The sequence below is a fragment of the Mus pahari genome, chromosome 16 (assembly GCF_900095145.1).
Source record: "Mus pahari chromosome 16, PAHARI_EIJ_v1.1, whole genome shotgun sequence".
In the NCBI taxonomy this organism is placed as follows: Eukaryota; Metazoa; Chordata; class Mammalia; order Rodentia; family Muridae; genus Mus; species Mus pahari.
Genome location: NC_034605.1, coordinates 38,829,417 through 38,853,091, shown reverse-complemented (window position 1 = coordinate 38,853,091; position 23,675 = coordinate 38,829,417). Strand labels below are relative to the sequence as shown.

At 45.8% G+C, this 23,675-nt stretch overlaps 1 protein-coding gene across 1 annotated transcript in view; it reads right to left on the bottom strand.

Annotated features, from left to right (window-relative positions):
• Positions 1-22,411, bottom strand: part of Cdyl (chromodomain Y like) — a 138,738-nt gene extending 116,327 nt beyond the window's left edge. The window contains exon 1 of the mRNA XM_021215344.1: positions 21,845-22,411. Coding sequence (XP_021071003.1) covers positions 21,845-21,868 — 24 coding nt within the window. The 5' untranslated portion in view covers positions 21,869-22,411. The remainder of the gene's footprint in view (positions 1-21,844) is intronic.
• Positions 22,412-23,675: the final 1,264 nt, after the last annotated feature.

The window sequence follows — 23,675 nt, the reverse complement described above, 5'->3', positions numbered from 1 at the left end:
AGCCCTGGCTGTCCTGGAACTCACTCTGTAGACCAGGCTGGCCTCGAACTCAGAAATCTGCCTGCCTCTGCCTCCCGAGTGCTGGGATTAAAGGCGTGTACCACCACTGCCCAGTTAGAAAGGATTTCTTTTTTTTTTTTTAAGTTAATTTTTAAAAAAATATTTATTTATATGTATGTAAGTACACTGTAGCTGTCTTCAGACACTCCAGAAGAGGGCATCAGATCTTGTTACGGATGGTTATGAGCCACCATGTGGTTGCTGGGCTTTGAACTCCGGACCTTCGGAAGAGCAGTCGGGTGCTCTTACCCACTGAGCCATCTCACCAGCCCCGAAAGGATTTCTTAAACAAATAAAATTAAGGAAACAAAAATATGGCCTTTATCTTTAATCCTAGAACACAAGAAGCAGAAGCAGAAGCAGGTCGATCTCTGTGAATTCAAGCCCCGCCAGGTCTGCATATTGAGTTCCAAGAGAGCCTGGGTGGGCTAGAGTGAGGTCCTCAAAAAAAAAAAAAAGAAAAAAGAAAAAAGACAAAGGAGTTCATGTAAAAGTCTACAATTCACCATGGCTGCACCCTTAGACCCAGCTCTAGGAGGCAAAGGGGAAATGGATCTCTGACTTCAAGCCCAGCCTGGTCTACATAGCTCGAGTCCCAGGCTAGCCAGGGCTGCCTTTAACCTATTTTACACATCCACTCTTCTTTTTGCATTTATGCAAAGAAATGTGGAATAACGGCCCTCCGTGCTATGTAATGCTTACTCCTCAGTCCCAGGAGAGTGGACAAGGAGCTCTGTCAATCCTTTCTTTCAACAGGCATACACAGAGCCTTGACCACAAACCACAACTAAGCGAACGAGATGTGATTCTGCATGGCGGGCCAGCGTCAGCCCACAGTACACAGTGACTGAAGACAGAGAAATCGTATTTCAAAGAGGCTGTGGCCAGCAAAACACCTACTCAGAACGTTCTCCTCTCGTGCAGCAACCCTCAGACGGTCTTCTCAATACCCTCCATAGGGCCCAACCTTCCCTCCGTAACTGAGAAACAAATTTTGGAATGCACAAAAGCAACTCACTGTGTCGTAAGTGAGGTTGATGATTATGCAAATCCAAAGACTTCCCTACAACAGTGACCTGCCCCTAAGAGGAAACATCACCAGACTCATGTGTGCCCCTTTACAACTCCTGGACTTCTACACACTAAATACATGACCTATAGATTCAGTCTACAATCTTCCTCCTCCCTCCTCCCTCCTCCCTCCTCTCTCTCTCTCTCTCTCTCTCTCTCTCTCTCTCTCTCTCTCTCTCTCTCTCTCTCAAAATTAAAGAGGGGGCTGGAGAGATGGCTCAGCAATTAAGAGCACTGATTGCGCTTCTGCAGGCCTGAGTTCAATTCCCAGCAACCACATGGTGGCTCACAACTATCCATAATGAGATCTGATGCCCTCTTCTAGTGTGTCTGAAGACAGCTACGGTGTACTTATATATAATAATAAAAGTCTTTTTTAAAAAGTTAAAAGGACCAATTTTATGGGCTGTAGAGATGGTTCAGTTCCCACCACCCATTTCAGAAGCCTCACAGATACCTGTAACTTCAGTGCCAATGGTTCTGCCTTCCTCTTCTGGCCGCTAAACCCACATGCACACCCAGGTAAAAAGGCACACACACAAATGAAAACAGAAAAACAGCAAACCTTTAAAAATTAAAATACTTGTGTGTATGTGCGTACATATCCTCATGCGTGCACACGCATGTGACGCCAGAGGAGAGCAGTAAGATCCGAGGCTGAAGGCAGCTGCGAGCCACCCCACCTGGGTGAAAAGGAACACTTGGATTCTCTAAAGAACAAGCACGCGTAATGGCTGAGCCATCACTCCAGCCCCGTAAAGGACACTTTAATGTTCATCCTGGACAAGTCTCCTGTAAGTCTTCAAACACCCATTGCTCCAGTCCCTTAAAAAAAGGGCTCCTAAAGGGCTGAACTAAAGTCTAAAAACAAAACAAATAACCCCCACCACCAACAGACACTCTCACAAAACCAAAAACCACTGTAGAAACAGCTCAGTGGTCAGCACCACACCAGCAGAAGGCTGAGGACCAGAGTTGAGATCTCCAGAGCCCATAAAAGTGACTCACCAGTAATCCCAGCCCTCTCGAGCCGGAGAGGGAGTCTGCAGAGTTGGCAAGCTGGTCTAGGTCTTACTAAGCTCGGGTTCAACAGAGACTCAGTGAGTGATGTGGAGAGCAACTGAGGAAGGTTGTCCTTAACCTCAGGGCTGCCCCACCCAAACCACATTTACATATAAAAATATCAAGTGTTACCTACCACAAGCGTCAAACCATGGCTTACACTTAAATTTTATTTTTAAAAGAAAGCTCCTGCTGATTCTCCTCAGACAAAAATTCCCATCTACTTGCCTGAACAGATCCAATCTCTGATTTGTTTTCTTGTATTCAATGATGCTCTAGGCATCTTTTTAGACATCTTAAATTTAAGTCAGTCAAAACTGTTCTCCAAGCTGACTCAAAAGCGCATTTTCCTTACAGACTGCCTTCATCTTGTATCAAGTTTATTAATTTTCTACCCCATCATTAGTCATTCCTTTTTGTCCACACAAAAATGTCTGTGATGCAATGCACAGAAACCTACTGTCTGTCTGTGAAATAACTGGGAATTAGCCAAGCCGTATTTGGTTTCCACAACAGCATTAGAAAATGTCTCACTTTAGTCAAGTCTGTTGTGTTTTACTTAAACACTCCCCACCCCCAGACACGGTCACACTGAACGGAAAGATGGAGATTAGATTCTCAGACCCGGCAAGCAAATAACCTTACTGACGAGCATGGCAGCCTGAGTTTGATTCCCAGGACCCACGGGATAGGAGAGAACCAAGTCTCACATTTTCATCTCTGTAAATATACAATGGCATCAGTGGGGTGCATATGCATGCACACATTCTGTCCCCCTCCCTCTCTCTCAATAAATACAAAATATTAGGGGATGGAGTGATGGTTCAGAAGTTAAAAGAGTACTTCCTACTCTTCTAGAGGATCTGAGATGAGTTCCTAGTAGTACCCATGTCTAGTGGATCACAATCACCTGTAACTCTAGCTCCAGGGACTCAATAGCCTCTTCTGGCCTCTATCACTCACACACACACACACACACACACACACACACACACACACACACACAATCTTTTCCCTAAAGGAACAATCATCACCTGACAACCGTTTAGGAAATCCTTGAGTCTCTAATGTTCTCCAAGAAAACCAAGCTATTTCATGTCATGAAGTACGGCTATGCCATCTTAGAGGACAATAGCACCACAGACACAACAAAATGCAACCACCACAGAGGAACACTTCCATCCTGGACTCTATAAGCACTCTGTAAAAGCACTCAACAGATGCCGATGTAAATATGAAGGTATAATTTTAAGTTGAACATTAGCAACTAAAATAGTGTTTTTAAGTTATTCGTCTTCACATTAAAAGATTTCATTATGGCAGAGGCAGGCAGATTTCTGTGCATTCCAGGCCAACCAGGACTACCTAATGAGACCCAACGATTTCATTAGAAGCTGTGAACCTGTAGCTTAAGAAGCTAAAACATTGAAAACAGTAGTTCAAGGCCAGCCTGGGCAACAAAACAAGGCATGGTCTCATTGAAGAAAACTTTTCATTATTTCAAAAACACAATTCAGTTAAGCCTTTCAAGTATTACCTTTAACAAACACAGCGTGCTTATCAAAGTGTAAACAGCTTCTTGCTATTATAAACCCAAAAGAGATCGCTGGAGAGAAAAATTGATCTTTCCATATATTTGTTACTCTTCACAAACTGGATGTTCAGACAATAAAGACCTGAATGGGTCTGGGGATATAATTTGGTGAAGCAACAATACCACCCAGGCCTGTTACAGTGGCACAATCCTGTAAGGAAATGGAGGCATGATAAGCAAACATTTGAGGTCACCACAGCAAGCTTTCAAACCAGAATAGTCCCAGGTTGGAGAAGGTGAAGTGGACACCAAGTCCCACCTGTAACCAAGAAGCTATTTGCAATTGATAGCTAGTATGTGTGTGTGTGTGGGGGGGGTTCTCCAATGGAATGGCACTGGGTATATTAACCACACTCCAAGGACAGTTGGGGTGGGCAAGAATAGTTGGCCAACATGGTATGGACTCTATGTGGTTTGTTTTATGTGTTGGGAGGTGTTTGAGAAAAAGACCCATCAGCTGTAGGGGTGAGGGGATCTGAAAGCTCAGAAAGAGGAAGAATATGACCAAAATGTATTGTATGATTTTATTTTAGGATTAAAATAAAAGAGGTACAAGGTGTTCCTTGGCTACCTAGCATGTTCTATTCAGCCTGTAATAAGTGAGATCCTGCCTCACCTGAAACCTTAACTCTTTGTGTCCTGCGATGGTGTGCTGAGGGAGCAGGAAACTGGTTTTCCATTGAGGACAAAGAACCTACAGGAAAGTGGCCACTTAGTTTGGAAGTTGCTTCTTTTAGATCAGTGATTCTTAACCTGTGGGTGGTGACCTCTTCAGGGTCATATATCAGATACCCTGTAAGTCAGGTATGTACATTGCAATTCATAATGGTAGCAAAATTTGTTATAAAGTAGCAATGACATAGCTGGAGGTCACCACAACCTGAGATGCCATAAAGGGCCACAGCATTAGAAGGTTGAGAACCACAGCTACAGACAGATGGAAGGACTGTGTTGTTCACCTGGTGGTGTTCATAAAAACCAGTACAGAGCCTTTCTTAATGGTAGAGCATGAAGAGGGATGAGGCTAAAGGAACAGTGGGCGAGGAAAAAGAGGAGAGCCAGCATCAGTCTTGCCTCCACTCACTCCCATCCCTCTCCTTGACCAGAGACAGACACCATAAGTGTTTCCTGCAAAGCTATGGAACACATGTCTCTCTGAGTTCATTTTGCCACTGATGTATAAAAACTTCTCAAAACACCCAGCCCTTTGTAGCCCACACTCAACAAAGTTCAAGACTCAAGAGGCTGCTACCTTCAGGGCTTGGAGACACCAATCACCGACGGCCTTCTCTCTAGAGTGCCCTGCTGATGTTAGAGTGCCAGGGGAACATGACAGCTTCGGGAACAACTCCAGCCTCCAAAGCTGATCATCAACTCTGAAGGGCAGCAGATCCTTGCACACTGGTAACCAGCCCTCTAAAACTCACGAAGACTCTTTTCTTTTGAACCAGACCTCCCTATGCAGCCTAGGCTAGCTAGACCCTGTCTCCATCTCCAGTATGCTCTGATTACAAACAGGGAGTTCCAGAAGGGCTCTTATGGATAGCATGATCTTTGGGCTCAATAACCAAAATTTCCTCTGGGTTTGGGAAGGAATGCTTAAAGGGAAATGCTGGCTAGAAGCAAAAGACTGGCTCTGGGCCAGGCGGGAACACGGATAATGTCTGTCTCCTGGAGCTTCCACCTTCCCAGGGGATGTTTAAAGTACACCCTCTCCAACCAAAGATCCTCTAGATCTAATCAGTGGCTCTCCTCGTGCTGTGATGACCAAAACCATAAACTCATTCCATGGCTACGTCCTAACTGTAAGGCTGCTGCTGTTACGAATCATGATGCAAATATCTAATATGCAGGTTATCCCCAAGGAGTCCACTGGGCAATCCCTGTGTCTTAGTCAGGGTTTCTATTCCTGCACAAGCATCATGACCAAGAAGCAAGTTGGGGAGGAAAGGGTTTATTCCGCTTACATTTCGATACTGCTGTTCATCACCAAAAGATTCAGGACTGGAACTCAAGCAGGTCAGGAAGCAGGAGCTGATGCAGAAGCCATGGAGGGATGTTCTTTACTGGCTTGCCTCTCCTGGCTTGCTCAGCCTGCTTTCTTATAGAATCCAAGACTACCAGCCCAGAGATGGCACCACCCACAAGGGGCCTCTCCTCCTTGATCACTAATTGAGAAAATGCCCCACAGCTGGATCTCATGGGGGCATTTCCCCAACTAAAGCTCCTTTCTCTGTGATAACTCCAGCTGTGTCAGGTTGACACAAACCTAGCCAGTACACCCTGGAATAATGCAGAAGAAGCACCCAGAGACTTTGGGAACAGCAGCTCCAGCTCCATGGCAGGAGACTGGCTCATGGCACATTACAGAAGCGGTGGTGGCCACTAGCCGGAGCAAAGTGCAAATCGGCTAGACCCTGGATCACTGAAGAACATAGCAAATAATGGGCAAAGCAGGGACGGTTGCTGTCATGCACAGGTAAATGAGGGCCACACTCCCATGTCTGGGCGGAGGACTGCAGTCCCAACTCCCCGAAAACGAATGAGTATTTCCATCCTATCTTTACTTTCCATCCATTACCTAGAGCAAGAGCTGGGGACCACAGTGGGGCGGTCCAATCTTTGGTCTTATCAGAGGGTACACACAAGGGTTACTGTACTTTACCCTAGTAGTGGGTAGAGAGAGTCCTGACCCACTACTGAAGTGGCCTCTCAGTTCATCCACACCCCTCCACTGCAGCAGAGTAAGCCACAGAAGTCCCAAGGCGAGCTCCTAAGACTTTACCCTCCTCTTTAGTGAAATTGTGACTCTGAAAAATGTTTGGACAGCTGCTCCCTGCCACCACGCTGGCCCTGTGCTCTTTTCCTCCCTGGGGTCTTCCTTCTCACAACAGGGGAGTACCTACTGGGTGTCCCTACAGCTATGGAGCTCTAAAGGTTAACATCTGATTTCCTCCTACCAACATGAGAACATCTATCTCAACAAGGCCTCATTTTCGGGGCCAGCAAAATGGTCCAGTAGGTACAGGTGTTTGCCACATAAGCCTGGCAGACCTGGGCTTGAACCCTGGAATCAAGGTCAAAGTGGAAGCGATGTATAAGAAATCCACATCAATTCTATCACTAAAGGAGAGAAGAGACTCCACCATGTTATCTTCTGACCTCTGTACATCATAGCACACGCAACTACACACCCATACAATTTAAAACAAAAAATTGCAGCCCAGGTGGTGATGGTGTACATCTTTAATCCCAGCACTTGTGAGGCACAGGCAGACAGATCTGAGTTTGAAGCCAACCTGATCTACAGAGTGAGTTCCAGGATAGCCAGGGATACATAGAGAGTAAACAAAGTTTCAAAAAAACCAAACAAACAAACAAACAAGAAATGTATTCTGTGACTTTTTAAGTTTTATTCTGTATAACCACTACAAATCTGAAGCTACTTAGGAAGGAACTGACAGATATGTATTCATCCATTTAACCAAACCACGCTCAGAAGGTATGTAGGAGTAGAACCTAGTGACATGCTAATCTGAAGATCTTCCTGAAGTAGATAGGGGAGTGGTAGAAAAGAACAAGTAAGAGAGCAGAACTCCGCACCACAGTGACAGCATGATGTACCTCCACAGAAGCCTGTGTGTACTCGTCAGCCCCCCGTACAACACATCCTGACTATATACTGCCCACCATTAGTCACCCGAAAGCCATCTGGGCTGTAAAACAGTTACCACAGGGCTCACAGGTAAGGAACTCGTATTTCACCTAATGGCCCCAGAGATTAGGAATCAAGACGTGTCAAACAGAGATATAAAATACTCCTTCAAGTGAAACTGTACCACTACAAATAGGCACTCTGATAGGGTGCATAAACCAACAAGGGAGCACACAGCCATAAAACTTGCTAGAGATTATTGCCTACTCCCTTACCATGCCTAATTTATAAATTAAGACAACACAGGTATGGATGTGTGGATCACCCGGTTTCCCATTCCTGCGAGATGCAATGCCTGAGAGAATCCTGAGAGAATCGCTTACGGAATTAAGATTTACTTTCTGCACACAACTGATTGCTTCAGGCTGTGGCAGGGAGCATGTGCTGAAAGGCAACTGTTCACCTGCTAGCTAGGAGGCAAGGGGACACAGGTTCTCATTATTCCTGTGAAGGACATGCCCCACAGTGACCTAAAGACCTCCCATTAGGCCCCACTTCTTAAAAGCTTTTGACAACTCCTAATAGGCACTTGAGCCTTCGAGAGAGACTGTAGAGCCAAACAGCATGAAGAGGAAGCAGCACAAGAGAGGGATCAAAACTATCCAGCACTTTAGGTATCAAACTACAGTTGCTACTGGCATTCTCTGTTACAGTCTCAGAGGAAAAGCACAAATCGTTTGCTAATGAACTACACCCCCACACACCCCAACACACACACACACACACACACACACACACACACACACGCTTGCAGGTGATCACCTCTTCTTTAGACTCAAAGCATTATCTGTATATCTTCAAGCCAGGGGGGAGTCTATACCAGTCAGAAGACAAAGGCAGTCAGTTTGAGCTCAGCTGCTTACACTGTACTTCAGATGGCTGAAGTACAAGACAGAAAAAGTAAACTCCTAGAACACACAGATAAAAACGTAGGTAAATAAAGTAGGAGTTAGGCCCCTGTGTTCTGGTCCAGAGCTCTGCAGGACAGTTAAGTGCAGAGCCCAAGTTGAGAGTTAGAGCAGAAGGCCTGGTGGGGAAATCAGAGACAGGAAGCAGGAACAGGAAACCCCAGACAAGGGACCCTGTCAGTACCCAAGGCAGACGACCACGGTGGACATAAACGGTTCAGGACTGCATCTAGAGCCTGTGGTGAGACGGTGAAACTTGAAGTAAAACTACCTGCTCACTTCATGGTGGTTACAAAGTAGAGAGGCGGTTGGCCAGAATCCCTAATAGTTCCTTCCAAGACAGACCCCAGGGATCAAGGTTTCCTCCAACAATGCCCCCACCCCACCCACTGCACCCCATTCCAAAGGGCCCGGCACTTTCCAATAAGGCCACAGGTTCGTGATCTATCAAACCTTTAAGAAGCAGGCCTCTGGAGTAGTTCTGATGCAAACTACAGCACTCTGGAAGACACAGCTTGCTGACAGCTTTGTTCCCGGGTAAGGCAGCGCTCAGAAGCAAACTATGACTGTACTAGCTGCTGACACTGACCATGGCTCTCTAAGCAGAGGCTGAGTTGGGACACACATGGCACCTTCTGAGCAGCCAGCAGGAAGATAGGTTGGTTGCCTGAAAGCTCTAAAGCACTGGAAACAATTACTGACAGACAATGGTTTGACCATTTCAAACCTCACTTACACATCACCAAATCAGCTTATGCTTCTGTCAGTTTAAGGATTTTCCTAGAAGACAACGCAGAGGTTCCCGCGTCTTACAACAAGCTTGGGAACACACATACAAGCAGCATGCTATCACAGGCTCCACCGCGCCACTAACATGGCTCATCTTCCTGGACCATTTCAAAACATCTCATAGCAACCCTCCCCAGGTCTATGGAGTACAGAGCAATAGTCTCTTTCAGAATTCTAGCGGAACATAAGAAGTAACAGGTGAGGCTAGCTAAAGCCAAACAAGCCCCCGATTTATCTCAGTTTCTTAGGAGAATGTCCGCTCATTTCAGTGATGTTAGAATAAATGGCATGGGTGGAAACTGTACAACACAGACCATAAAAATGTCTGTAACTTTACCACCTATATGCCAAAGCTCTGAAGAAGTCCTTCTAGGCAGTTCATTCCAACACATACCTTTGCATAAACACACCTCACACTTTACGCTCTCCCAAGGCTCATGACCCAAGACCCCAAAGTCCTACCACCTTAAGTCATGTATGTGCCTACCTTGGCAGATCTGCGCTCCTGTGCTTTTAGATCATGCTACGGGAGCCAGTGAAGTTCAAGAATGCTACAACTAACATCATCTTAAGCAGTCCCCATAGAGTCCCAAAGTTGAACAATGCACATGAGATATATCACTATTTTTTACAAAGAATGGAGGAGGGGGTGTCCCCTAGTTCTCTCTTGAGATTAGTCTCATGGTAAATTAGGAAAGGCTCCAGTGTGCATCTACTTGATGCAGTGAAGTTCTAACAGTAAATTACTGACAAAAAGAAAGGTACACTTTAACTAAAGAATGTTCATAGCCTGCGATCAACAGTGTTGGGCTTTTCCAAACAAATGGTGGGAAAGGATCATGTAGAGAACTGAATTCAGTAGGAACGATTACATTGGAAATCATACACAGACAAAGGTACTCTGCAAGAGACTGGGGCTGACTTCAGCTACTTGACACTGTATTGGAAGAAAGCATGCCTCCCACACATCTTGTTCAAAAATGAAAACAAAATACATTTTAAAGGTTTTTAAATGTTTTATGTGTGCCTAAGTGTATGTATGTGTTCTACATGTATGCAAATACTCATAAAGGCCAGAAGAGTGCACTGGATCACCTGGAAGTGGAGTTATAGGCATTTGTGAGTCACCTGATATAGGTGCTGGCAACTGAACCTGGTTCTTTGGGAAAGGAGTAAATGCCCTTAACTGCAGAGCCATCTCCAGTCCCATATTTCATTTTAATAACAGCAATGCAATATGTCTTTCTAGGAGAAATCTTCCCTCCTCTCAAATAATTTACGGAAACTTGAGGTTCTAGTTTCCCTCCAAAATACCTGCTTGGTAAGAGTGTTGCCAAACCAGACACCTAATGCACCACTATGCGATTTCAGACTTCAATGATTAGTGCTATCAGTAACAACGACTGTCTACCACATTCATGTCCCCGGACACCATACTTAGATATCCAAAACCATATATACACACACACACACACACACACACACACACACACACACACACACACCATTCAGAAGAAAATTTATTCAATACTCCTAGGACAGAACGAGGTAAAAAGGGGCAGCTAAGGTGTGACACAAAGTGGTCCACACTTTGAAGGAAGAAGTTGTTCTTTGTTTCAAGGTCGGTAAAGTGAGGACTCAACCTATGCTAGGCAGGCTGGATGAAGATAGAGGCTGAGGATGGCAAACTCAGAGCAAGCCAGCCTCGGCTAAAGAAAAGTTAGAGAAGACATGCTCACACAGCAAGTTAGGCAGGAGCAACTACATCTGCAGCTCCATAAACAGTCCCCACGACATCCAGTTTACACTTTGTGTTTCAGCATCATCAGGTAAATACAGTGTTGGCTCAAACCATCCACCTAGTCATGGTAACTACCAGTTCTAAATCAAGGGGGGGGGGGCTTCCTCTGATGCAGGAGCCACAGCAAATGACAGTTCTGAGGACCCCCAATCTAAACAAGCACATCTTTAATACAGCATAATTTTTCAGGCTTTACTGGGCTTGCAGAAAGCAAGGAAAACCACAGGCACACCTCCAATTCCGATCTCAGAGAGTGAATAAATCATAAAAATAGACCAACGCCGATGGCAGCTAATACGGATCCAAACTGGCAGGATCTAGAATCAACAAGAAGACACCCTCTGAGCCCATCTGCCAGGGAGTTTCTAGGTTAGGTTAGCTGAGGAGGGAAGACCCTACATGTTGGTGCGCTATTCCTTATGCTGGGCTTCTGGATGAACAAAAAGGACAGAGCCAACTGGGCACCGGTGCCCATTCTTCTGTCGGTCTTGCCTGTAGACACAAGGTGACAGCTACCTCACTCCGGCCACTACACCATGACAAGAGGACTCCCTGCTTAGACTATGCGCCCAAATAAGGCCCTTCCATGAGTTACCTCCACCAGGTACCACCTGTCAGCAGAGTAAAAATTCTTACAACACCAAAGACTGAAGGAACAAGGGAGGAAGGAGGACATCAACAGTCAGCCAGAGTATTTAATAGCAGAAAACACTGTAAAATACTAAATGGGTGAATTAAATAACAGCACACAACTTCTTAAAACTACTCTACTCATGACCCTTTCATCCAAGAAATTCTTAACTCTGGGTACACAGGTATAGAAAATGGATAGAAAAATCGATAAATCTTAATTTAGAACACTTACTTGGTATACATGTAATTTTACCATTTATTAAAGATGAGGGCGGGGCTAGAGAGATGGCTCAGTAGTTAAGAGTACTGACTGCTCTTCCGAAGGTCATGAGTTCAAATCCCAGCAACCACATGGTGGCTCACAACCATCCGTAACAAGATCTGGTCCCTTCTTCTGGAGTGTCTGAAGACAGCTACAGTGTACTTACATATAATAAATAAATAAATCTTTAAAAAAAAAAAAACGATGAGGGCAAGTTTTAGCACTATTTTATTACATAAAGAATGATACCTTGGTTGAGTATTTGATACTGCAGGACAGAGCATCCTCAATGTTTGTCAGAGTTAAGTGATCGTTTCAATTGTTTAACTTCAACTACATACACTGTACAAGTTGAAAGAAGACTGTCTAGAGCTATTTCAGAATGTGTTGGAAGTTCTGAACTAATCCCAAGCAAAATTTAACGTTTTTATGAAACTCAAGTTAACAATTTAAACAATTTTAAAATCAAATATTTTAACATATACACTCCAAGGACATACTAATTTGATATTTATACACTACAGAATGAGAACAGAAACATATCAAGTCTTTCTTTTCCATAATTAAACCATTATGCTTCTTGTAGAACAGAAAACCTGTATGTACAACACAAACACTGTATGTCACTACAATAATCCATGACATACAGGTCTCAGGTCTGAGCCACAATAGCTAGCATTGTGTGTGGTAACAGCATTCACTGCAGAGTGCAACTGTTATACATTCAGCTGTTATACATTCAGAACAGGCAGTAGCTCCAGTGAGGTCACCCAGAGCAACACAGGTATGCACTGCCAGCAACACCCAGAGTTCGCTCTGCATTTGCTTTTGATTCTTACACATTCAGAGACCTTTACTCGTCCCAATTTTTTTCACCATGCTCCATATTCAGTTAGTTATGTGGCCCACTGAACCGGAATTACCAAAGTAAACTCAGTTTCAAAGAACCATAAGCTAGGGTCAAGGAGATACAAGGTTATCGCACAAAAAGAAAACAATCAGCAACAATGAGGGAAGTTAAAAAATGAAACACAAATCAAGGAGATGGAAGTGAGAGGCTAATCAACAAAGAGACACTAAGAAGACTCAACAGATGCCTAAGTGGAATCCCAGGGGAGCAGAAGTAGAGTGCTGGTGCACACCAGCACTGATAAGGCTGAGGGCAAGAGGATGCCAGTCTAAAGAGAGATAGGGCTACATGGCAATACTCTCAACAAAGGAAGCCAAAGAAGAATGGGAATGGGAATGGGAATGGGAATGGGAATGGGAATGGGAGTGGGTATGGGTATAAAGAAGAAACAATATTTGAAGAGAGAGTAAGATAAGGCACAATAATAAGATAAGACAATAATAGATAAGACACAATCCCACAAAAGCAGTGTAACATATACCAAGCATATTTGTAATAAAAGTGTCATACAAAAAAGAAAATAAAATGAAAAAAAAAAAAGAAAAAAACATACATACATACAATGTAGTAAAACTACAGAATGCCAAAGTAAAAAAAAAAAAAAAAAAAAAAAGATCTCTAAGGCCATCAGGAGACTGTTTTCCTATAATGAAACTCGGTCCCAATAGATAAAAATGAGCTCCCCAAGAATGATGAGAAAGCAGATGATGGAGTCCTATCTTGGAAATGCTGCCAGAAAATAACCCATTTAAAAATAAAGAGAGCCGGGCAGTAGTGGCACACGCCTTTAATCCCAGCACTTGGGAGGCAGGAGCAGGCAGATTTCTGAGTTCGAGGCCAGCCTGGTCTACAGAGCGAGTTCCAGGACAGCCAGGGCTATACAGAGAAACACTGTCTTGAAAAAAACCAAAATAAATAAATAAATAGGAAAAAAAACAAAACAACAAAGAACAATGAACTGGTTTTTTTTTTCCTTAAATCACCACTACCATCCCACCCCCCAACCCCCAGGGCTCAGGGGCCATAACAAGGCCAAAGATAGGGTGAAAAAAATGTTTAGGACATTTAGGAGAACCAGAGTGAACCTGTGTCCTCTGGTCATGACAGGATAGATGCACTCAACTCAAGACATCCAGAAGAACATGTCAATCAACCTTCTGGCTTAAGAGTACCCAGAGGTTCACCGGGTCCTAGCCACAGTTGAAGAATTTTGGACAGCTGATGATTTCAGCACATGGGACCATCAGTTTTCTTTAAGGATGTGGCTTCTGATAAGTCAACTATGTTATGCTCCAGTGGGTGGCCCTATCCCATTAAGTGTGTACATGTAGTTGTGTGTGTGTGTGTGTGTGCATAAGTGCGCGTGTGTGTACAGACTCAGTGGGTTATTTAAAATAAAACAACAGAGGAATGGGTAAGAAAATTGGGAGTCAGGGAGAGCAATAGAGGTGTGTGTGTGAATGTGTTCAAAAGACATCTCATATGAAATTCTTAAAGATTTAATAAAATACTATACACTAAAATGTATGTTGTTAATAGCTAAGAATAATCTCCTGTAACTATGGCATGCTTTTTGTAAACCCAATGATAACCACAAAGCAAAGCATACACAATTAGTATTAAGAAAAAGATATATATCTAGTTTGCTTTGTATTGCTCTGATAAACACCAATACCAAAAGCAACTTGGAGGGCCCTGGGGACCTTGGGCAGGAACTGTCCTGACAGCTTCCTCCTTGAGGACTAGCCTTCATAACAGAAGAGCAATGTAAGCTTCCACAGGAGGGGAGCAACTAACAAACAGTCCCACCCAGCTACGCTACCCACAAGCCACAGCGACCACCATGGCAGAACAAGAAAGACTATCTGGGTAGTAGCGGCAGGCTTTCCTTGGTGAGAGCCACCAGTTCTCTAACTGGACTAGAAACACACTCAACAAGAAGAAACTCGTGCCAACTACCTTGGGCTCGTGAAGTCAGAAGCTTGGAGGAGAATCTACAACCACCACTTTACTAAACCAGCGTAATCCCTAACTATATTCTAAACATTTGACCTTATACACAAAAATAAGTGAAGTGTTCACCTTTCATCATAGAAACTTCTCTTTGCAACAGCCAGATACAGTACAGAGAATAACCTATCAAAATGCAGAGTTGTGGACCCCAGTCCCAACTTATACACCTATAAAATAACTCTCAAACCTAAGGCCTGGTCATCGGGTGGGCATGGGGGTGTTGTGAGGGCCAGAGACCGTGTCTTCTAGAAATGTCAGAAGCTACAGCCATAAAACCCATCAACATACTGCCTGAACATGAGCTGAGCAAGGACAACAACAGACATGCTCAGTACACAGGGAAAGCTCACCAGGCACCAACCTTACACAGAAAACTAAGCAACTAAAGAAAGCTGAGAGAAATAGCCTTCCCTGGGTGTCTTAAGTGTTTCTACCGCTGCAACGAAAACACCATGACCAAAATGCAAGCTGTGGAGGAAAGGGTTTATTTAGCTGACACTTCTAGATCATAATCCATCACTGGAGGCAGTCAGGACCGGAATTCAAGCAGGGATGGGACCTGGAGCAGGAGCTGATGTAGAGGCCATGGTGGAGCGCTGCTTACTGGCTCCCTTCCCATGGCTTGCTCCACCTGCTTTCTTACAGAATTCAGGACATCAGTCCAGGGATAGCACCACCCACAATGAACAGAAACAGATAAAATAGAAACTGGAGGTGGAGGGATGGAGAGATTTCTAAAATCCATATCAACAAACCCTTAGTTAAACAAACAAACAAAAGTAAAAAGCAAAACAAAACAAACACAAAACCCATAAGACTTATGAACAATACACTAGTCAAGTGGATAACCTAAAAGAAAACAAACTTGAAGGCTCATACACAATCAAGACTGAACGATATAAAGAAATAGAAAATCTAAACAAACCAGTCATGAGTAAGGAGATGAAGCAATGACATGCCTCCTGTGAACGCAGACTGTCGGCTTCACAACCTAGTTTTCCCAAATACAACACAAGCACAGCTGAAGAACACTACAACTCATACCAAGTGAATATAGGCACAACAGTCCTCCAGAAAATACTAGCACACCCGATTCATGGTGTGCCAGTATTGGAATATATAAAAGAAAGAAAGAAAGAAAGAAAGAAAGAAAGAAAGAAAGAAAGAAAGAAAGAAAGAAAGAAAGAAAGAAAGAAAGAAAGCTAATCCACCAGCATGCAGAGTGATTCCATGCTAGGATGCAAGGATGGCTGAACCACGAACAAATACATCACATAGACAGAACAGAGAACAGAAGCTACATGATCATTTCAACAGACGCTGAAAAGCATTTGGCAAAGTATCATTCCTTTGGGAGAAAGGCCCTCAGGGAGTAGTGACCCAATAAAGGGTATCTATGACAAGAACATGGATAGCATCATATTCAACAGGTAAAAGTCACACTCTTTCTCTAAAGTCTGGAGCAAAACAGATATTCATTCTCAAAGCATACTGAATGTCCTAGACAGAGGAGAAGAAAAACAGACATCCAGTTTAAAAAGAAATTCAGCTGTGTTTGCATACAATAATACCATTTCATACAGAAAACCCCAAAGATTCCACCAAAAAAACCCTTTTGCATACAAAGCCAAGATATAAAAACCAGCAGTGTTTCTATACACTTAACTAAGTATCTAAAAAACCACATATGTCATCATGTTTGCAATAGCTATAGTAAAATAACATGAAAGGCTTAGGAATGAACTTAGCTATATCAGGGCAGGGGTTGTACTTCACTGTTAGGGCATGGATCCTAGCACCAGATACACACACACACAGACACACACAGACACACACACACACACACACAAGTACGAGACTGAAAAACACCGATGAAAGACATAAGTAAATGTAAAGATATACCATGTTCATGGATTAGGATCAATAATATAGTAAAAATGTCCACAACACAGTGATCTGAAAATAAATGGGATTCCCATCAAAATACCAAGGACACTCTTCCTTACAAAATCAGGATACATTCTTAAACTCATACATAAAAAAAAGTTCCCAAACATCCAAAGTAATTTTGAGTTAGAACAACAAACCTAGAGGCTTCACACGGACCAAAATACACTACCACATTATCATAAAAGTGCATAGTGTGACATAAAACAGACTCACAGACCAACCACACACAACGGAAAACCTACGAACAAACCCAAGCATTTATAGACAAATGATTTTTCAACAGTCCTGCCAATAAAGGGGCCAAGACCAGGAAGGTGTAGAGAAAACTGGTAGTTACATGCAGAAGAAGGGAATCTGTAAAGGGAATCCCTTCTTTCATATACAAAATACCAACTTACAAGGATAAAAGGCTTAATCTAAGACTTCAAACAATGAACTACTAGAAGTGATCAAAATGGGAAGCACAAAGACACTGATCTAAGAAGACTGACTGACTAACTGAAAGCAAAAACAGGCAAAACAGGATGGCACAAAATCACAAAACAGGCAGCCTAAAGAAGGGCAGAAAATACTTGGAAATTGATGATAAGTTAATAATGAAAATACATAAAGTATCCAACAGCACGGCTACAACAACATAGGCTAAAGATCTGAATAAACACTTCTTAAAAGACACAATCGGCTAACAGGTACATTCAAAATATTCAACCTCAACAGTGAGGAAAAATGCAAAGCAAAACCGCCATCGGGACCAGCCAGATGACTCAGTAAACACACGGCCACGCGAGCACAATGGCAAGGACTCGATTCCTGGAACCAAGAGGATCTATGCCACCATGTCCTTCTCTGACCTGCACACACATATCCTCACACAGTCATCAATTCTTAAACACTACAAACAAGTGCCGTCTGTTGGAATGCCTTTATGAAAGACAAAAGATAACCAATAATAAGGGGGCAGAGAGAAGAGAGGATGTCCGTACGGGGATGGCGGGAACAGGAAGAGCACAAGCACTGTAGTCAGACTGCACACGGGGTCCTCAGGAAATGAGAATGCCATCTTCCAGGCGACCCAAAGGAAATCAAGCCAGGCTGAAGAGGCGTCTACACCCTGTGTTTACTGCAGCAATATTCACAACCGCCCAGATATGGAGGGAGCTTGACCTCATCGAAGGAGGAGTAAAGAGAGTGTGGTACATGTACACAGAACACCATCCATTCCACCAGTAAAAAGGAGCTTCTGTCATCTGAGACACTGAGAAAAACGGAAGTCACTATGCTGAAAGAAGCCAAGGACAGACAGGCAGATGGACAGACAGACGGATGGACCATGAACATAGCTTGTAGTCACATCAGAGATAGAAGTAGAATACAGTTAGTTGAGGGAGAATAGTTTGGGGAAATGTTGGTGCAGTGAAATCAAAGGAGCCCGTTCAAGAGTCTGCTGTACAGCCATGGTGACTGCGGAATGAGGGTACACCGTGCTACTGAAAATGTTCAACCCGTACAGTTTTCATGGCAAGAAATAACTGCAAGACACGATGTTAACTCTTGCCACATTTAAGGGATTGCACAACATATACATAGACATCAAAACATTAGGCTGTACATGATAAACACACAACTATAACATTTTTAAATTTTTAATTTAAAAATTGGCTTTGGGCCAGCAAGATGGCTCATCAGAGGGCAAGACTCAGCTCTATGACAAGAACCTTGAAATGGAAGGAGAAAAGAGACTCTAAAGTTGTTCTCTAACTTCTACACATGCACTATCAAGTGTGACTATACATGAGCCACAACACACACAAATATGAGTTCACTCAGCCCTACTTAGCTGCTGGAGATATAGGGACTAAGTCTATTCTATCCTTCAACTAACGAGCTCTTTGAATTCTGGAAGACTGACGATGTTCTACCCTCCAAAAGATCGGCCCCTTGTTTTTTCATTCACAAAACCTGGTCACACTAAGGATCTCCTACTATATACAGGGTTCCAGGCTAAGTGTTACAGACATAAGTGAGAAAGCTTAGTGAGCAGAAGGACCACCCACTACAGTTCATGAAAAGTACGCCCTCCTATCAAACGCAGAGCATTTCAATTTAGGGACAACCAGAAAAAACATGACAAAACTATTCTCCCTTGACCTGGTCTCTGAAGCACATAGTGTTCTGCCCAGACAGACAGACCATAGAGTTCATCTACAGTTGGGTATCACTCCTACTGGACAATAAAGCCTCTGTGAGCAAACACTGTATCTTTTTAAACAAAAACACGACTGGGTATTTTAGATCAGTTATAGAACAGGACTGAATACCTCTTTTCTTTTTTCTTTTTTCTTTTTTTTTTTCTTTTTCTGGTTTTCTGAGACAGGGTTTTTCTGTGTAGCCCTGGCTGTCCTGGAACTCATTCTGTAGACCAGGCTGGCCTTGAACTCAGAAATCCGCCTCTGCCTCCCGAGTGCTGGGATTAAAGACGTGCGCCACCACGCCCGGCTGATTACCTCTTTCTACATGCCTGCTGTAGAGTGTTTTTTAAGTATTTCTTCGCCAGGCGTGGTGGCTTACGCCTTTAATCCCAGCACTCGGGAGGCAGAGGCAGGCAGATTTCTTCATCTAAAGCTCACAGCTCTCTAAGCAAAGCATTGATCCCACCTCCACAGACAAGGAAATAGCTTTCAAGGTTAATTTACTCATCATGACAACTGGACTTCAGTAACAAGCTATTTGATTCTAGATCCAGTCTTGGCTACTATGCAAAACTTCCAAATATCACTTTCCTTCCCCCCTCTTTTGTAAATGTACTCATTTTACATGTTGAGTTTCTGATTGTGGGCTCCAAGTGACATCTGTAGAAGTCAACTCTCTCCCTTCACCATGTAACACACCACTGACCAAACTCTGGTAGTGAGGTTTGGTGAGAGGAGCCTTCCTTCACCTCCTAACCCCTCTCACTGGCCCGTTTGTTTGTTTGAGACAGGCTCACTATGGCCTGAAATTCCTGATCCTCCTGTCTCAGCCTCCTGAGTCCTGAGATTACAAGTGTGTAACTTCAACATCAGCTTTTCTGTTGTCTTTTGGCTTTTTCCAGATAGGGTTGTTGTTTTTTTGTTTTTGTTTTGTTTTTTTTTGCATAATCTTGGCTGTCCTAGAACTAGCTCTGTAGACCAGGTTGGCCTCAAACTCATAACACTGCCTCCCAAGTGCTGTGCCACCACCCCTTCATCATCAACTTTTAATTGTAATACAGTCCTGATGTTTCCACCAAGTAAAGAAGTTAGAAGGAAGCCTAAAAGATACTAACCAGAACACACCTACAATGGCTTTCATCACTTCAGTTATATCTCCATGTTATCTTTTCCCTCAAAACAAACTAAGGAAAGACCCAGACTGGAAACTACCATGGCTCAGGTGCACCACTTATTTGCACTGCAGTTATCTGTTCTCCAAGAGCTTCTTCTTGAGAGCACTGCCCAGGACATGCCTCCACCTCTCCCTATGAAACCTCCACACCACAGCCATTCAAAATCACCCTGAATGAACACAAACTCAGTATAAGATGTTATTTATCTCTAAGTGACCTCTGTCAGAAAAAGGGTGAGTAGAAAACAGGAAGCTATAGAATAAACAGAAAGTAACTTTACTAACTCCTAACACAATCAGTGTGTGTCATCTCCTTTACCCACGGAGGACACATATGTATAATGTGCACCTCTCCCCCAGATACCAAATGGGCACGATATTTAGAATCCCCCCCCCAAAAGCTCAACAGTGAACACACAAGAGTCAGCCACCAAAGAATGATCTAATGTGATAAGTGAGTCCTCACACTCAGTACTATCTGAACTTTCCACGACTTGGTGAGTAAGACATCTTGCCTACATCCTAGCCTCCACTGTGCTGGCACCCATCAAGACACTTCCATTCCTGGAAGCAAAGCTTCTTTGGAGAGCGGGAGTTTTCTCTTCCTATCCCCCAGGGACCTAAGAGCATCCTGAATACAGCAAGGCACTGCTAATGTGTAAGATGGTTGAAAGGGGGAGACAATTTTCAATGATAGGTACAGTAAACTGAAGCTCAAATAAAGGGCATGCAACAGCCTCCCCCTTGGTCTACAGAAGGTAGCCTCCTTCGAAGGACTTTTGTAAACCTTTGGTTTTTTTAAAAAGCAACAAAAACTAATCAAAAAGTTGCTACAAGCCTCTCATTATTGTCAACAAAGCTTCAGTCCATGCGGAAAGCAGTAATACACTTGAAGGCGGTACCCCCTTGGAAGGATCACATAAGGCTGTAGTTACAAATGCCCATTTCAATCCCGAAACAGTCAAGTTCCTCAAGGCATCCTAAAGGTGAGTCTGCATGGAATCTGGGAAGTTTGAAGCCTCTTAAAAAGATGAATTTACAAATATGTGAAATCAACAACGTATTTCAAAGGCACAGCGTTTACCCTTCTGTACTCCCAGGAAGTCTACTTTGAAATACGTCAAGGAGTTATGTGGAGACATTCAGAATCCGTGAAAAGATCCAGACCGATAACTCTCAAACTTGAAGTTAAAGCTGGCAGACCCATCACCCATAACTCATCGCCTCGACTCTTAGAACCCTTTCCTACTCGCAAGGCTGCGACGACAGCGCATCGGCGTTTAAGTTCAATTTCCTGGCTCCGGCCACAATGCTAACCTAATTAAAGCATGTGGTCAACGCTCAGCATTTTCGGTGCGAAATTTTGCATCTCTCTGGCTAGTACCCGAGTGGAGACAGCCGCACGGGCCCCCCGTGAGGCGACACCCTGTCCACCAGGCTCGACCAAACGGGCAGGAAAAGCACCCCCGCGCCGCCCACGGACCCTGCCGCGCTCAGGCACGGGCTCCCCTCGCCAGCAGCACTTTGGGCTGAGTCTGAGCAAGTAGCTCGTGTCAGCGCCACTTCCCCCCTCCCCGGCCCGGCAACTCCGGCGCCCCCGCTCGTCGGCCCCTCCGGCCGCCGCTCGCTCCGGGGGCTGGCGCACGCTTCCCGTCCAGCAAACCGGGCACGGAGGCCCGCGGGCCGGGGGCGCCGCCGGGGGGAGGGGAGTACCTCGTACAGCTCCTCGGAGGCCATGGTGGGCGGCGCAGGGGCGCGGCGGGGTCGGGGCGCGGCACCCGGCGGCAGACACTTTGTTCCAGTTGGGTCCCTGCGTGGCCTGCGCTTCCTGCTCCGCGGCCGGCGCCGGGCGCAGTGCACGGACCAGCCTCTCGCTCCGGGCGGCCGGTGCGGGCCGGCGGCAGCGGGGTTGTGCGCAGGAGCAGCTGCGCAACGCGCCCTGGGCGCCCGCGCTCAGTGCCCGGCGGGCCGGCTGAGGCTCAGGCGCGGGTTCATCGCGCCCGCCAGGGGCCGGACGGGCTGGGGCGGGCGCGGCGGCGGGGCGGGCGCGGCGGCGGGATCCGTGGCTCCCGGTCTCCGGTGTAGTGCAAAAAGCTTCCTACTTGCGACCGAAAAACCTGCCCCGGCTACTGAGCATGCCCAGTGCTGCCGCCCGGCCCGGCGGAGCAATGCTCCCGCGCTCCGGGTTTTCGGGCCGCCCTCGCGGGAGGGGTGGGAGGCGGCGGGGCGGGGCGGCCAAGGGGAACACGGACTCCGTTCCGGGCCTGGGCGCCGGCGGCGGGCTGCAGGGAGCAAGCCGGCAGGAAGGGGAGGAGTCGGGCGGGGTGGGCGGGGCCGTACACTGTGGTGGGCGGGGCCAGCCGGTGTGGGCGGGGCTCCGAGTTGCCCAAGTCCCGCTCCCCGGGGTCTGGGTGGCCACGGCACCGCCCACCGGCCCTGCCTGGACGTGGGCGCTAGTCGCCCAGCAGAGGGCGGGACCGGGCGGTGCTTGAGGGTCGCGGAGAACGGTGACTGTGCCCGCCGGGGCAGGTAACCCGACCCGAAGTTGAGTAAGGGACCTGGCGGGACGGTGGGCACGCGTCTGAAGTCGCGACCCGACGGCAGCAGCGGTTCGGTTAGCGCCTATGACCGGGATAGCGCAGCAGATGCCTCCGTGCTCCCGCAGCCGGCGTCGGCCGGGGACAGCGCCAGCCATCTAGGGGACAGCGGCGTGGCCAGGTGGAGTCTCCCGCCCTGCCACGTGCCCGCCGCCCCGGCGGCCGCAGCCAAGACCCGGAGCCGGGACCGCGCGCCCCGCCGCGTGTCGCCAGCTGGGCCTCCTACCGGGGTGGGATCTGGGCACGGGGGAGGGCGGCGCGAGGGCGCGGCCGTCTCACTCTGCCCGCAGCTTCCCTACGCCAGGCCTCGGGTTCCTCCTAAGTGTCCACCTCCCCTTAAGGGGAGCAGAGAGGAGTGTACCGTATGTGGACTCCAGGAGGTCTACTTTCTAAAGAAACGAAGCTGTCAATGGTGACGCTCCTTGTGGGGACCGGGTAGACAACACTCCCTCTCAATCAGCTGCAACGGGCTGGTCTTTCCTTATGTTATAGGTGGGATGGGTAGAGTGGGCCCCGTCAGAACAGCTCATCTGCCAGGAAACTGGGACGATAGGGAAATAGGCTATGGACCTAGCTTCCTCCAAACTGCAAGCAACACAATGAATGGAACGTCCCCTCGGGGCACTACCAATACTTTCTCCCCCTTAAGTCGTACTGGAAGTCAGCATCACTTCCCATTGCCTCCAAAGCTTCCTCTCCGTTACCCAATCCCAGTCCTCAGAGCTCTATCCTAACCGACCTCCCAGACATCGGGCTCCTCATACCAGTTTTCTTCTTTAAACCCAACTAGTTTGTGTACAACAGCATTCTAAAAGCCACTGTCGTCGAGTTCCCTGCCTTTTCTCATACCCAGGTGTCCGGCAGTACAAATGCAAAGTCTTCGCGAGGATGCTGGTGGTTGTGACTCTTATGCCTGCAAAGCCCTCTTGAACCTTAAAACTACCACC